Here is a 15,513-nt window from a genome sequence, read left to right on the forward strand (position 1 = left end):
GGCGCTGTGGCTTAGTTGGTTAAAGCGCCTGTCTAGTAAACAGGAGATCCTGGGTTCGAATCCCAGCAGTGCCTTTAGCTTTCACTTCCCTTTAGGAATTAATAAAGCCCTATCTTCTTTAAAGGTAAGTCATCTGCACAGTTTCGACACAGATAAGCATATTAGGGAATTAGGTAAACACCATTTTCTTCTGATCCACAGACACCACCATCACTTGCCACCCACCTGTGCTCGCGCCCGCCAGAGAAAGAACCGCGCGCACGAGCAGACTTCCAGCGCTCGCCCGTCCCTGTGTCACTCGCTGCGAAACTTGGGAGTTGAATGAGCAGCAAGTAGTAGCAGCGACTGACAGGTCAGCGCAGAGACGAGCTCCTGTCGCCGGAAACAAGGCTATTTCGACTACAAAGGAAAAAAAAAAAAAGTCCATCTTCGCAAACAACAATGGACGCAAAAAGAGTGGAGACCATTTCTGCCCGGGTGGACGCTGCCGTTTCAACAGCTGGTAGGACAGTGGTGGCATGTTTTAATTCACTGGTTAAAAAATGGTGATTTAATGGGTCTGTTCTGCTCGGCTATGCATGGAGCAAACAAAACTCCCAACACCGTAGTCACAATTTAATATTGCCTTGCGTAGCGGCCCGAAATACACACCTTCCTACGGGTTAACTTCAATTTGTCTTTGTCTAATTGCAAGAAAACTGTTAAATTCGGGTTGTAATTGTTTGCAAAAGAAACACGTCAATTCGAGAAAAAACGCCACTTCAGCGCAAACTTCAGCTAAGTTTAGCGAGAAACCAAAATGCACGGCAGAAAGTTGGTCAATGTTTTTCAAGGCAACATTAAATTGACACTTTAACGAGTCTCATGCTGAAGCTTAGCTTGCATGCCAGCTGGTAATATTTGTGGTGCTCGGAGAGTCATGTCTGGACTTTTGCCTTCTCTTGAAAGGAAGATGTTGGTTGTTCGTTGGTCAACGTTTTGACGTTTTTGGTTCATTTGTTAGAATTTAACCGAGCAGCAAAATTATTTATATATTTTGCTAACAGATTAAAACACAGGGGCCTCCTTTAGGCAAAACGCAGGTGGGGTTAATTACGTTAATTACGATAGAGTTCCATTTAGCTTCACAGCAACCTATGACAGTGCATCTTATACACAATAACGGAGCCCATGCTAAGTGGAACGCAGCCGCAATTAACACACCTGTGCGTTTCCTGCTTCCTGACAAAATCAAAATGTCTGCTGCAAAGAAGCCTTACGAACATGGGTATTTTCACGGTTATCTGCCACTGTGCTCTACTTTCCCCAAATAAACAACTTTTTAACCTCACATAAACATGTGTTGGGGTAAAAAAAAACTTAATGAATGCAGACTCCCTCTCCTGGCTCACAGCATCTTCTGCCAGCAGCCAGAATAATGATCACCCCTCAGGCTCCTTACTGCCTCTCCAAGGGCCAGAAGCAGCAGTTAGCCGCTCATCACAGCTGACTCAGGTTAATGCTTGTTTGCACACTTAACCGACTCCAAATTGTCCCCTCGCTATGGACGTGAGTCATGCTCACATCCACTGAAACCGATTTTTCAGCGTTGAGAGATCTTCACCCACTTTGATTGTGGCGCAGAAATTGCGGTTTCCCCTTTAGTAGCCCTTCCCGCGATGAAGTCTCGAGGACCGGGAAGCAATAATGTATGGGACTAACTGCTGTCGAGTGGCTAAACTCGTGCAGACAAATGAGGACAAATGCCTCCAAAGGGGGTGAGTGATCCAGGTCACTGATGTGGGCGCAATGAGCGTCGTGTTGGTTAAAGTCAAGTCTTTTGTGTCTCATTTGTAGGGCGCTTGCATTTAGATTGTAAACTTGTTGGCATCATTGTATGTATCGAAGCTGTTTACTGATATAGGCTATTTTAAAACTTGGATTCGTACCTGAGAATTTTGAGTGAGTCACTTGCTGCTGGAGGCAGATAGTGGCAGTGCGTGAGTCACCCACTTTCCCTTGTTTGCTGGAATTGTCACTTTTGTCCATGTCATTCTTTATTCAGTCGGAATACATTTCACGAGGATGCTATAGACGGCTTGTCTAGTGGATGTACATTGCTCAGTAGTGACTCAATCTTATATTCTGTCATTCGCCGCTTGTTTTTCCCCCCCAACTCTAATCCATTTTCGCTCTCCTCGCTCTCTGATGCTCCCCCTCATTTTACCCGGTGGGCCACCACATCATGATCCCTCCCGAAGGAAATCTTAAAATGTAACAATCGCCCATATAAAAATGCTACAGTCACCCATCCATGAGTTGATCCTCCCAAGAGCCGCTTCCTCTGTGCAGTGATTCTTTGCATCAGTGCCTTGCAGCTCTCTCAGATCACCATTACAACTTCTGTCAGTGCCTGCCAAAGGCTTCCCCAGACATTTCTCTCCTTTAGTCCCGAATCCCTATGTTTCAAAGAACTAAATATAGTGTAAGAAACGTTGCACCGTGACATTTATTGTTCCGATTTAGCTGTACCACCAATGCTAACCCCACTCTCCCCCCTTTTTTTTCTTCTTTTTTTTGAGATGGTTGTGTAAGAGCTGTGTTTTGGTGATGAATGTACTGTCTTTCCTCATGACGCTGCAATTATCATAACTAATTATGCATCACATTGGGTATTGAACATCTCAAAGCACAAAAATGGTAAACAAAAATAAATACCATTGAATATTACCTCAGTATGTTTGAACCAACACTTTCATTTACTCTAATTTACATTTAATTACTTGAACTTTCTTAGTCTGCTGCACACATAATGTCTTCCAACTGAACTGGTCTATGATAAAAATAAAAAAAAAATAACATGTAGACACCTTCCATGTATATACAGTGTTAATAATGATCAAATTGCCAAGTAAGTGCCAATCAAAGTTCAAGAGTTAGGATGACAACTGGAAACAGTAATTAATGTGTTGGACATAAGTTTAATGTTTGAGTCAGGTGCAATAATGATTAATTGTGTAATGATTTATTTTTTTGTTTATCAATGTTATCACCCCATGTCAAGATGTCAGTATGAAGAATTTAGTTAAATCAGTCTCGTCTAGGAAAACCATCATTGGAAGCATCTGAATCCCTGACCAGGAAAGACTTATTGGCTTATTGTCTATATAAGATCAATAACAGTTAAATATATGTGGCATTTAGTATTTGTGAAGTATCAAGCAAAGGTGCCGTGTTTGTTTTGCAGAGTTATGCTTGTAGACATCAGCTTTGAGGTCATTTGAGGTTGAGAACTGACCACATGCAGTGATGCGTGTTTGTGTGTTTTCTCAGCATCTGTCAGTCAGAGGCCTCGAGATCACAGCAAAGCAAAGGTACAGATTGAAGAGACTGCTCCAAATCTGTCAGACGGCTTCTCAAAGGAAAGTTTTGACATTGCAGGATAACATATGAAAGTTGTGGCTTTGTTGCTGCACTCAGTGAGTGAGTCGTTTAATGTATTATTATTATTATTGGGTCAAATTACACCATGCGGGTTGACTTGAAAGTATGAAATGAACAATATGTTAATAAACCTATTTAGAGGCAAATTAAAGAAACACAGAACTGGGCCTCATGTTGTTTTCACGATCTGTCGTTTTAGCAGCTTTTAAAGATGCGATGTTGGCAGTTTGTTTGATTACGACTTAATGGTGTTCCTTTACTCTGACTTTCTATCTCCAAAGAATTTGACAGTGAAGATCATTTTAGCTCAGGATTTGTTTTTATCCTGTCCTTAAATAGATTGCAGTTGGAGTGTTTGACTTATTAAACAGTTGGATGTAGTGAGTACTAATGCCATACCAACTGCTTTGGAGTTATATGTACGCCCCATCATCAAGAAAGAAGACTTTGCTCTTGGTTAAGTTTTCTTGATCACCTGTGTGTTTTCTGCCTGCCTGTCAATAAGACAGTCCATGGTCACACCCAGCATTAATTACACTATGAACTTCCCTGCTTATCCCCTGGACGCCCTCCAGCAGGTTTTGTTTGCTTTGCATCCAGGCTTTGTTTTTCTTTCACACGGACTGGGTGGGGAGCATCTGCTTGCATGGACCATCTGCCTTGGGACACCGGCCAGAGAAGGATGAGGGGAAGGAATATTCCAAAGAAACGAGGGTGGGGTGAGAATACAGAGACGAGAGCATGGGAGGGTGGAGTAAGACAGTGATGTATGAACAGAGGGGTGACTGACTGGGATGGGGAAGATAAAGTCATGGAACAAAAAGGTTTTAATGTCATTGCTGTAACCAGGGACAGTGAAACATAATGTGCTTGTTCATGATTTCCGAAGGCTGAAATAAGTGGACTGCCTTTCATGTTTATGTTTCCACCCACAGGCTTGTTTATGCCACAGATTCACTCTATTTGACTTCTTCGGATAGAGTGCCAAACAGCCGGTGCCAACTGGGTGGTAACGTTTGGCCTCAGCTTGCAAACGTTCTCAGTATGTGCCAAGGTCACACTGAGGATAAACAGCACACCTTAGAAAAAAGAAACCCTGTTGACCTTGGGAATTTCTTACCATTCTCTCCAAAATACAGTTCTGCATTTATAAAGCACTTTATAATACACAACAAGTCAATTTCTTTTCTTTCTTTTTTTTTTTTGCACCCCCAGATAAAATAATAGCATATTTCAAGGCTGGACTTAATCACTTTTTAATATTGCTCATTAACATTTTACTTGTGCCATCTTAACATCTTGATAAATAATAATGTTAATTTTCTGAAAGCACAAATCAGTTTCAACACTTTTGATATAGATTTTAACAAAACGTATTGTCTAAAATAATAATTTAAGGGTCTATTTAATCACATTCTCATTGAAAACTCTCTAATACGCGTCTATGGACTTGTGTAACCACCCTGTACACGCTCTCTTAGACTGGAGCCTGCTTGAAATTATAATCCTGAAGTCCTGAAGCAATACTAAATAAATAGATTTTGTCAAACTTTCTAATTGACCTAATCTTTTATATTAAGACAGTTTTAATCAGCAGTATCCCTCTATTCTATCTATACTGTCTTTCATTATGAAAGGCAGTATACAGTTGACAACTTGCCATTACGAACCTGTCATTTACAAACCTGGGGCGGCTGTGAGCAATACACTGAACGCTTATGTGAATATATGGCTAGATGCGTCTGTGACTGTAAAAGTGCTTTAAGAACCAATAGGTAGAAAGGCGCTATATAAAACCAATACCATTTACTGTTTACCATTCATTTGGGCTAGCTTTGATTTTACATGTGTTAGTTGGTCGTCACTGGTGTCTACCACATTTCACTCCCCCAAAGGTTATCTTTACTTTACGATGCCCTATACAATCTAAAGCAACATCAGTTGACCAGCTACATGTCTGGTAGGATGAGTTTTTCCCAAAGACTCCTTGATGAAATGGTGTCACAGCTGAACATCATCCAGGCCATATGTGGAGGCAGGCCTAGAATGATTGGCCAACTGGATGGTCCTTCTGTCTCTTCTCCTCCCAATTGGGGGTGCTCAAAGCCTATTCTGAGACTCGGTTCCTCAAAAACCAGTGTCCTACAGGGTTCTGCCAACACTTAATATAGACTCAACACACTAAACATACCCATCATTCCATCAGGAGATTAAAACATGTAAAGCATACGCACATGTGCCATATGCCAGCCTTGATAATTAGGGTAGACCTGAAAATAGATGGGAACAACAACTGTTATGGGCTTATCCACAGTACATTGGTTTCAAGTAATTATCATTTGATCTTTTTCAGTTCTCCCAGTTAATATTCAACCTTGAAAATGCTGGAAAGAATTTATCGACTGCGTGATTGTTGTGGCATCCATGCAGTGGGCAAGGCTGACACCAAGTGGTAGTATAAAGAAAGTGGCGTCTCTGTTCTATGAAAGCTATTGACACAATTTCATGCAGTACTGAAAACAGTTCTTGCACTTTTAATGGTGAGCACATTCATCCCATTTATTTTATTTAAACTGGTGTGATAAAGAGTGCCTACAACAAAGTGCCTCAGTTGAGCCATCCAGATCAAGTACAGTACTGGTAGGTACGACTTGTGCTGTGGCTTAATGTAAACATATTAGATGATACTGACTTACATATGATGCCAGACCAGGTTTAGGTTATTATATTTTGGTTTAAAACTTTATTTAAAGCTGGAACTGTGAAGTCATTATTTATTTTCTAAACCTGACAGTTATTTTCCTTAATCACTCCCAAAATAGCTTATGAGCCAATCCGTTTCTGTGCCCTACATACCATTCAATACCTGTACTTGTGCATAAATTGTGCATTTTAAGATATATTCATTCTCATGTCAAGGCTCCCTCCTCTCTTTTTTTGTACTCACCTGCTCGTGAAGCCCTTTCCTACAATGCACCTTTCCTAAAATAATTAATATAATGAAATGAAACAACCTTCCATATTATAGATATTCTCTTTATTGTCTTAGAAGAATTTAACAGAATATTATCATAACATGCAAAATGTTCAGTACAGGGAGAATGTTTTACTTCTTAATGTTCAGCTGTTGCTGGTTTGTCTCATATGTCTTAAATATATTTGTATATTTATTTTTGACAGATAGTTTATACAGAGTTAAGTACAGTATGTTATTAGAGTTTGAAGCACTATGGGCAACCAAATAGCAGTTTACTTGTTGGAACTGGTAGTAATATACTAGAAGTTGAATGTATGAGGTATATTTTAATCCCCATCAGGTGGCATTTAGGCTTGCCTTTTTATTCTCAGACACTGCCATTTTCCAAAATGCGTCCAAGAAGTATAGATGGCAGGTAACCATCCGGACAAGTCTGCATTAGTCATGCAGTGCCAAACACGGTGTCCTTTGTTTGATGAGCTGAAAATCAAGAATGTCCCCAGGGAAAATGAAAGTGACCTTACAACATAAACCTGCAGAAAGGCTATATTCTTTTGTATGCTTGATTGCCACAGTGACACGCATCCTGACACAGAACGTGTCCCAAATCCCTTTGGGTGCTTGTCGAGTCACAAGCACAGTGTCTCTGTACACGCTGACCGATAAAGACCCTCTGTTATCTTCAGATAGCAGGCACTGCAGCTGAATAATTTATGGAGCCTTTCCAACACTTTGAAAAAAAAAACTACTACACACCCGCAGAGGGTATAGAAGTGGTAAAAGGTTGCCGTGTGTCTTTGGAGGTTGTGTCTGTGAAGGAGTTGGTTCAGAGAATTGGGTTAGTGTCTATACGGCACAGTTCATTTAACAGTTGGAAGAGGGAGCAAGTGAGACGGAAACCAAGCAAATATGAACCGATGGACACTCTGCACCATTCATTGTCATTTTGCTGAGAGGGAGCCTTGTCAGTTGCTCATATAAAAAGTGCTGAACACTTGTTTATGCAATAATTACACAATAGTACAGGTATGTAATTGAAGCATGATAATGAATAAATACCATGACTGACAGATAATTATACAGGCAGATTGTTAGGTGTGTATTGCACCTCTTTTTCATTATCTTTTGCGACCTTTCAGTTCAAAGCATTTGCAACCAAAGCTGTTGCATCCTGGGGCTACATGGCACCTTACCTAGATGAGGGGGAAAAAAAGCTTCTCTTAATACAAGGTTATATAGAGAGAGTCCTTTTTTCATTATATCAGACACTGATCTTTGCTTCCTTGTGCTCTGTATGTTCTTCCTCTCATCGGATTACTCGGCCGTGGTTGAAAAGGTGATTGTATCGATTTCAGGTCAGCTTAAGTAAGAGAACAACACCGGTTTCCTCAATAATTGCTTTATGGAGCTCTCATGTTTCAGGAGGAAAAGTTCATCTGTGATGTTCTGGTTCATACGATGAAGACGAAGACCAGCCCTCATCTCTCATCTTTAAATACTGCATTGCAGTTTGTTTAATCCATCCGGCTGTTTCCCTTATGCATTCTGCTAATTTTAGCTGCCACTTTAGAGGACAAGGTCACTGTGGATGTGGAAATTGTGAGGAGAAAAAATATGTGCGCGTGTGTGGGACGTGTGTGTGTGTTTTGGAGGAAGGCAGAGACAGCCAGCTTATAGTACAGCCACACCTCTCAGTGTGTCTTCTGTCTGACGACCAGCTGACCCTGTAGCAGTGAACCACAGGGGTTCTGACCACTGTGACATTGGAGCTGAGAAGGAAAAGAAAGTAGCAGCTCATTTCAAGCTATTGCAACAGAGAATAATGAGCAGTCTGGTTTATGGCTCCAGCCTAGGACAGCATTTTTTTTTTTTTTTTTTTTTTTATAGGGTTCTGCAGTGGCTGTTGCTGGTCTCTGTGTGTGTTTTACTAAGGGTGGTCAAGGATGAGGCAACAATTCATCAAAGTTTAGAAAGCCTAGAATGTAACGTTTTTGTCTTGGAAGGATTCTTGCTGAAACAGAAATACTGTAAAGTTCAGTAGAGTGATCATTTCTGCCCTCTCTTAATGTAAGTGGCAGAATTATAACTCCAGTTAGTGCAGCTTATAAACAGTAAATCAGATGCATTGCTGCAATGAGTGCCGCAGCCCAAATTCCCCATAATATTTTTTTTTCCATGAGTTGAAATCCTTGTAAACGTAGTAAAAAGAAAACACTAAAACGTTGCATCTTTCTGGATTCAACCCACTCTCCTCCTACACCCTTTTATATTATGATCTCATTATGACCTGCATATGACCTAACATTATGCAGATGGGTATTAAAACGAGTGTGTTTCTCTGCAGATTCCATTACAACTCGTAGCAGTAGTTACACGTCTGCCTAAATTAATGTTTTATTTTCCAAAACAATTAACAAAGCGTTGAGTAGTAAAGACAATTAGTGAACTCTGCTCACTAGAGTGGTGGAGAACATTTAAGAAAATGAAAGAGCTGATTCAGTGTTGCTGATGCTGCTGGGCAGCAACCCCCTTTGCTACGGGTAATGGTTTCTGTAATGGGTTATTGCATTATCCTCGCAAGGTTTTATGGAAATGCAGCGCTTGGTTCAAATGAACCCTGTTGTCTTAAATGTGTGTCTTCCATCATCACACTGCAGGTTTGTTAATATTCCTTTAGTTTTTTTTTTTTTAACTCACCGGCTGCACTAACGTTTAAAAGGCGGGAGTCACAGGTCCTCTTAAAGGGACAGGGGAGGAGTGAGAGGTTCTTCTGACAAGTTCCCCGTATTATGTATATTTTCAGATGTTTGTCCTTCCTGTTGGTTATGATACCAGTTAAGAATAAACACAAGTCAAATGGAATATATACATATATATTTCTGCAAACAAGCCATTTTTTCATTTTAGCTATTAACCCAATTGCACTGTTTATCCACTGAGGCACTCTGTACAGTAGAAGTTCAAATCCAGCAAAAACATTTTTTTTGTATATGCTGCTTTGAAAGGGAAGTTTGTATAAATTCAAAAGCACAGGCAGTGGTTGACATTGTCTGTGTAACTGTCAGCTGGATCAACACTTTGTCTCGCATGTGCACAAAATGATGACACTATGCTTGTTTTCATGAGCCTCGTTTCATTAAGGCACTAAACCCTGGTCTAGAATTATACCACATTCTTTTTTGTAAGCAGTTTTCTCTCTTTTTGATTGTTGAATCCTTTGATGTTGTTTGGAAGTCTCTTATTGGTCATGGAGTCAAGGGAGACATTAAGGATACCTACACTCTGGAAAACAGCTGGCACATGTTGTACAGTTTTACTTATTTTTCATCATGCAAACACTTGTGCAGTTCTAAACACAACAAAGATGCCTCAGTCAATTTGAGATTTTCTAGTTCTGGTATGCTCCTCCGTTCAGCTTTCTCATCTTCCCTGCCCTTTACATTGACAGATGGCACCTCTTTCTAAATGACAGCACTGGGTCTTGGGTGAACACCTCAGCTAAGTCTGAACTGCTATGACTGCTATCCAAGAAATGCTGATGCTGATGATGCTAAAGCACAGAGACTGGAGAATATGTTTAAATGCCTCAGGTTGAACTGTCTAGTCACCCAGTTTTATGCTTGTGTTAACTCTGTTCTTGTCAGCTTCATGAGGTTGGTTTAATAGAGATATGTAGTCTTGTTTGTACCACTCTCTTTCTGCTGCAGAGCCTTCTGTCTGTGTGTACTGCCTGGGACCACAACAGCTCTACTAACCTTCCTTCGCGTGTTAACACAGCTGTTGTGCAGAGACATCTTGATTTCCTTATGTTAGTGTGTTTTCTTGTTGGCCATCTCATTAGTGATGATTGTATTGTTTCTGCATAAAACCACAACGTCTGGTTCCTATTCCACTCATACTGGAGTCTCCATCAGTTTTTGTAAGAAACCGGGGAATATTTATTATCACTAGATCTCCTGCTTGCTGTAGGGAGTAACAACTTCAGAGTGTAGATGTGAAATACAACAGTAACTCTGTTCTTACTTAATTTGATAAAACCATAAATTCATTCCACGGGAGCTGGCTGTCCAAATTGATTTTAGAACACATAGTAGAAAAGTGCCTCCAGCATATCAGATGGATGTCTGCATTAAAGCAACTATTAAGATTTAAGTGTGAAGGCATCTAGAAGCTCACTCATACAACTCATGCACAAACCACATAACACCTACAGGGCTTTCAGTAATGTTCATGGTGTGGCTTTAAGTAGGACATATAATCGTAACTAAGATAATGAGATGAGAACAGTACTTCACCCTCGCTTACATTCAGATTTGTATTCTTTTTGCTTGTCAGTCAATTTTGAATTTTCTCTCAAGCTTGAATGAAAGAAATTGACAAAGAGATACATCACATTTTGCTTTAGTTTCAGTGCTAGTTTGATCAAGTCATCTTTACCTCGTCTTGTTTGACTTGTACTCAGCTACGGTGGTCTTGAATATCAATGAGCAGTGGTCTTAAATATCCTCAACCGCTTGAATATAAATTATTCAAGCTCCCTCCCTTAAGATGTGGACATGTGTACACTGTTTCTATAGATGTGTTCACCCAACATGATTGAATGTCCATGGATACATATGTCACATGTCGTAACACAATCTGTTGCTTCATTTCAATCATGAGTGTGTCTCAGCCTGCTGGGAAAACATGGGCTTTATTCCCAGTTCTCTACCCCCCCGTCCTCTCAGGTACAAAAATATGTCTTGATCGTCCCAGGGGAAGCAATTAACTTTAGCTTTACTGTCTCCCCTAAACCATAGCCATCCATCACTCTGCACAAATTAATGTTATTTGCATTTAAATGTGGCCTTCAGCCTATTTGGTCAGTGACCTGGGACAAAATGATTTGCATATAAGATACATCACGTTTACTGTATGTAGCATAAACAAACGGATTGATGAATGAGTGCAGTAAAAACTAATACTTCCTCTGCCAACTTTTGTTGGAGTAATAGACCACTCAGAACAAAAGTGTTCATGTAAGCAATTGAATTTTCTCTGAGCTGTAAAGCTTTGATAATCACTTATGATTTATATTAATACTTGGTAACTAATGTAAACTCCTGATCTTATCATTTCTGATCATCTCTCACTTTGATAAATAAATTAATTCTGTGCATTTTTGCCCCATGTGAGTAGAAATAAGGTGATGAGTTATTAGGAGGGACAGAAACATGGTGGTACTGTTTAAAAAGATGAACTCATTTTATGCAGATTATGATGCTCGACAGGGTGCAGAACAGATTTGCACATGTTAAAAAAGTATATTCTGTTTGATATTTTGGGGCATTTTAATGTATATATCTTTTTCAGATTCTTTTATGTAATGTCCATGTAAACCGCTACATTGGAATCAGATGGATTTCAATGGGGTTGATGAAATCCATGCATCAGTGCTAGCTATATACATTTGTTTGAACATGCTGATGCATTTGAGCTGTTTTTTAATGGTGACAGTGGTCTGAGGGAGTGGGTTTGAAAAAGTGTGTGTGCTGAAAGCTTTTGTTTCCAAAGATAATCAAGGAGAACAATTAAAAGGCTCTACAGCTACTAGCACCTCTCTTCTTCCTCTGATACTTGCATGGCCCTTCAACCTGAAGCAAAAGCCACATTGTCTTTAAGCAATTCTCTCTCTCTCTTTCTATCTCTATCTCTCTCTCTCTCTCGAGCCCATTCGTTCACTCACTCTGCTTCACAGAGCAATCCTCGCTCTCCTCTCCTTTCTCCTCCTCCTTCCACCTCCTTTCACACTCTGTTGATCAGCTCAGGAAAGGCAAAGTGCCTGTGTGAAACCTGAGGATCACTTGCAGACTGAGGGAGCGGAGAGAGTGCGCTACGCGTCTTGTTTTAGCCTGCAAGGTAAGATGATGCTCAAAGGAACCATTGGTGACAGTTAGTCTGATCTGGACCTCAGTTTCTGTGCATTGACTTATGTACATTTCCTGAAAGCAGACCAAAAGCCATGCAGTCAGAGGAGCTGTATGATGTTTTGATGTCTGAAACTTGATATGGGACCTTTAGGGGGCTGTAATGATGGTACAGACGGAGATAGGGTGTCACTAGGTTGTGTTTTATTTAGAAGTGTCAGAAAATACAGTTTATTTTACTCTGGAATTACTATTTCTCGATGATAACAGATGGTGTTGATGGTGCTAATTTGAAAATGTACTAGCATGAGGCAAAGAGTCTTGAAACAACATCTCAGCAACAACAGTGTTTTCCCGTTCGCAAAGGGCACGTTGAAAGGTTTTGCATATCATTAAGGCCGTGCATAGCTGGGAGCAAAAAATACTCTTAAATTAGCATATGCAATACAATCAGGTGTGTGCCTTAACTTGTGACAGTTTGCCCGGCACTTTGCAGAGGCTGTAGCTTGTGTTTGAATAATTTCCGGAGGCTGTGAAGGGGTCAACTTGTGAATCATGATCTGAATTATAAGGCTAATAATAATCACCTGCGTGTTCAATATGCTTACTCATAACCTTGAGCTTTTGGGGTAATGCTTCATGCTTGTAAATGGAACTCTGCTAAAATAATAGGCCTATTTATTAATTCATTAAATATATTGCCTGCTGCCCTTAGAAGTAATTGTACAATATATTTCACAGTAGTGTGTACCTCCAGCCATGTGTACGCCAAGTAAGAGAACCCAGTGGAGGGAGGATCTACAGCATTTGCGTAAAGACTATGGCTTCTCTAAGAGAGTCCTCCTCAACTGCTGCCTGGTGCGACGCATCATCACCTGGGCCTCCCCAAATCCCAAAGGTACGCAGCCCACCAGTTTATGCTTATACACAAACAGAAAGATTTGTGGTGTTCCTGAGTGTGTTTTGTTCCCAATGATTATTTGTTAAATAAAGCAGCTTTAGAGCTGTGAAAATTGAGGAGAATTGCTTTGGCTTGTGTTAGTCGCTTGACCTTTAAAGTGAATGACTAATCGGGCAATTTCCCATAAAACAGAACTAGCATTTTAATGTGCATCTCGAGCAACTACTTGTTTTGTACTCAGAATCAGAATTTTAGTAATTTTAGTTTATTTACTGGGTCCCGTATATCTGGCCTCATTTATGCTTCAAAGAAGTTATGTTTTTAAGAACTTATTTTGTACACAGTTACACTGATGGTACACAGATGGTAGATTTAGTTCTTTAATCCCAAGCCTGAATTGCTTCTGATTTAAATTACGCACACACACACACACACACACACACACACACACACACACACAGTGTTACAGCAAACTGGGAAATGTTTATATCCTACACAGTTACATTTTGAACTTTAAGTTCATGTAAATTAAAAGCAAATGACATATATTCAAGACTGGATTTTTAACCCTAATGATATATACACAATGACTGTACTACTTCTGGATTTGATACTCAACTGCTCACACCTTTAAAATGTACTCTTGTGTTACTGATCAGTCGTTCTTTCACTTTACTGGAGCAAACGAGTTTATGATTTTCCTGTGATGAAAGGTGATCAGAACGCACTGCACCATGAGTTACAGTCGACAGCTCCTGTAGGTGAATTCACTTATATCAGTATTGATTACTTCTCAAGTTATATATATTCATAACGGCCACATAGCTGTACAGAGTAGGATTTACAGCTCCATCATCCTGCTCCTGAAATGGGCTGTAAGACACAGAGAGAAAACATTGGTCATTACGCCACCTTTTACATTCATCTCCTTAACCCCCTTTCATGTTTTAGAAAATGGCTCCCTGTGGTACATTAAAAGGGAAATGATTGTTTGTGACTAATGTGACTAGATATGGCAATATTTTAATGCATCTAAGGGCCTCGAAGATTTTATTTAATGTGTGGAGGTCTTCTAAAAAGTAGTGGTATAGAGCACTGTTGAAGCGTTTGTTGTAAATGGATGTCAGAGGAGAGCTTTTATTTGCCCGTAATAAACTACAGGCAGACTGAGCATTTTCTGTCCTTATCCCCGTTCCCTGTGGCCGTTAGTTACAGTAGTATAGTTCCCATGATTGTGTTATACATCAGTGACATGTCGATAATTACCATACAACCAGGAGCCTTTTGTCTTTGATAGGTGCACTTGCTCTCTAAATGGGTTACGTTAGGCTATGATTTAGCATGCTATTAAACAGTAATGAATATCACTGTAGGGGATGCCTGAATGGGATGTGCAGTAAAGATTTTTCTGCAGGCTGAAAAAAGAAAACAGCAGAAGGCCTACAAAACAAGCTCTGGTCATGAATAAAGCATGAAGCGTTATTACAAATATTCACCTTTCATGGGGGGAAAAAAAAGAGAACTTTTTTTTTATTTTGCATTGATTAGATTGATGTCAACGTGGCAGGTGCAGGATCTGGATCACATCACCAGTGTAGTTGTTCTTGTACTTAGCCTTGGGTTGGCTATGTATAACCCCCTCTGTGTGTGTGTTTGCGTTGTCAGTTGAAACTATCCCTCTAATAACATGCAAGCTGGCAACCACAGCTGGATCTACACCAGGACCCAGGTGTTTCTGTCGGCCACATTGGAATTTCCATTCCGTTCACTGCTTCTCATTCATTGAAAACATGCTGCAGTCCCAGAGCGGCCAGTATTTTCAGGCGGATCTAGGTAGCTGGAAAAAAATAACACGGCAGCATACTGCAAAAAGAATGACGATGCAGTAACGGAATATCTCATTTTCTTTCTTCATATAATGTATGTGTTTAATATAGACAATATTAAAACTGCTTTTTTTTTGATTCGCAGAGTAACAAGACACTAGTAATTTTGGATTTTTTTCTCCTCTTGGGACATATGGTTTTCTTGTAGGTGTTCTTGTCATGAGATGGCATCTCAGACTAATAACATTATCCCCCTGTGTGGCCTAGAACAACCTCACAGCATGCAGAGGATCACACTATAAACCTGCCAGGTGGCAGTCGTACCCTCTGGATGTAGGAGCAGTCTCCAGAAAATGAGCATGCTCAATAAAGCCGTGTTTCTACAAATATAAAAGCCCCATGTTGTGTTCCTGGGACAGGCGTCTGCTGGGAGAGAGCGTTTTACATATCCCTGCTGTCTCTGTGACGCATTTAAACGGG

General features: G+C 40.2%; 1 protein-coding gene and 1 non-coding gene across 5 annotated transcripts in view; both read left to right on the forward strand.

Moving 5' to 3' along the window:
• On the forward strand, nt 1-74 carry trnat-agu. The gene has a single exon. It is a non-coding gene; the product is annotated as a tRNA-Thr (tRNA).
• kcnip4a (potassium voltage-gated channel interacting protein 4a) overlaps nt 75-15,513 on the forward strand; it is a 125,128-nt gene continuing 109,689 nt past the window's right edge. Inside the window, exons 1-2 of one of the 4 annotated variants that reach the window (XM_047580908.1) lie at nt 80-502; nt 13,048-13,204. In XM_047580908.1, coding sequence (XP_047436864.1) covers nt 13,066-13,204 — 139 coding nt within the window. In that variant the 5' untranslated portion in view covers nt 80-502; nt 13,048-13,065. Of the gene's footprint in view, nt 503-12,160; nt 12,299-13,047; nt 13,205-15,513 lie in introns of those variants that run through there. The other 3 variants (XM_047580900.1, XM_047580891.1, XM_047580944.1) reach the window with 3 other exon arrangements.

Source organism: Mugil cephalus, chromosome 1 (assembly GCF_022458985.1).
Source record: "Mugil cephalus isolate CIBA_MC_2020 chromosome 1, CIBA_Mcephalus_1.1, whole genome shotgun sequence".
NCBI classification, from domain to species: domain Eukaryota; kingdom Metazoa; phylum Chordata; class Actinopteri; order Mugiliformes; family Mugilidae; genus Mugil; species Mugil cephalus.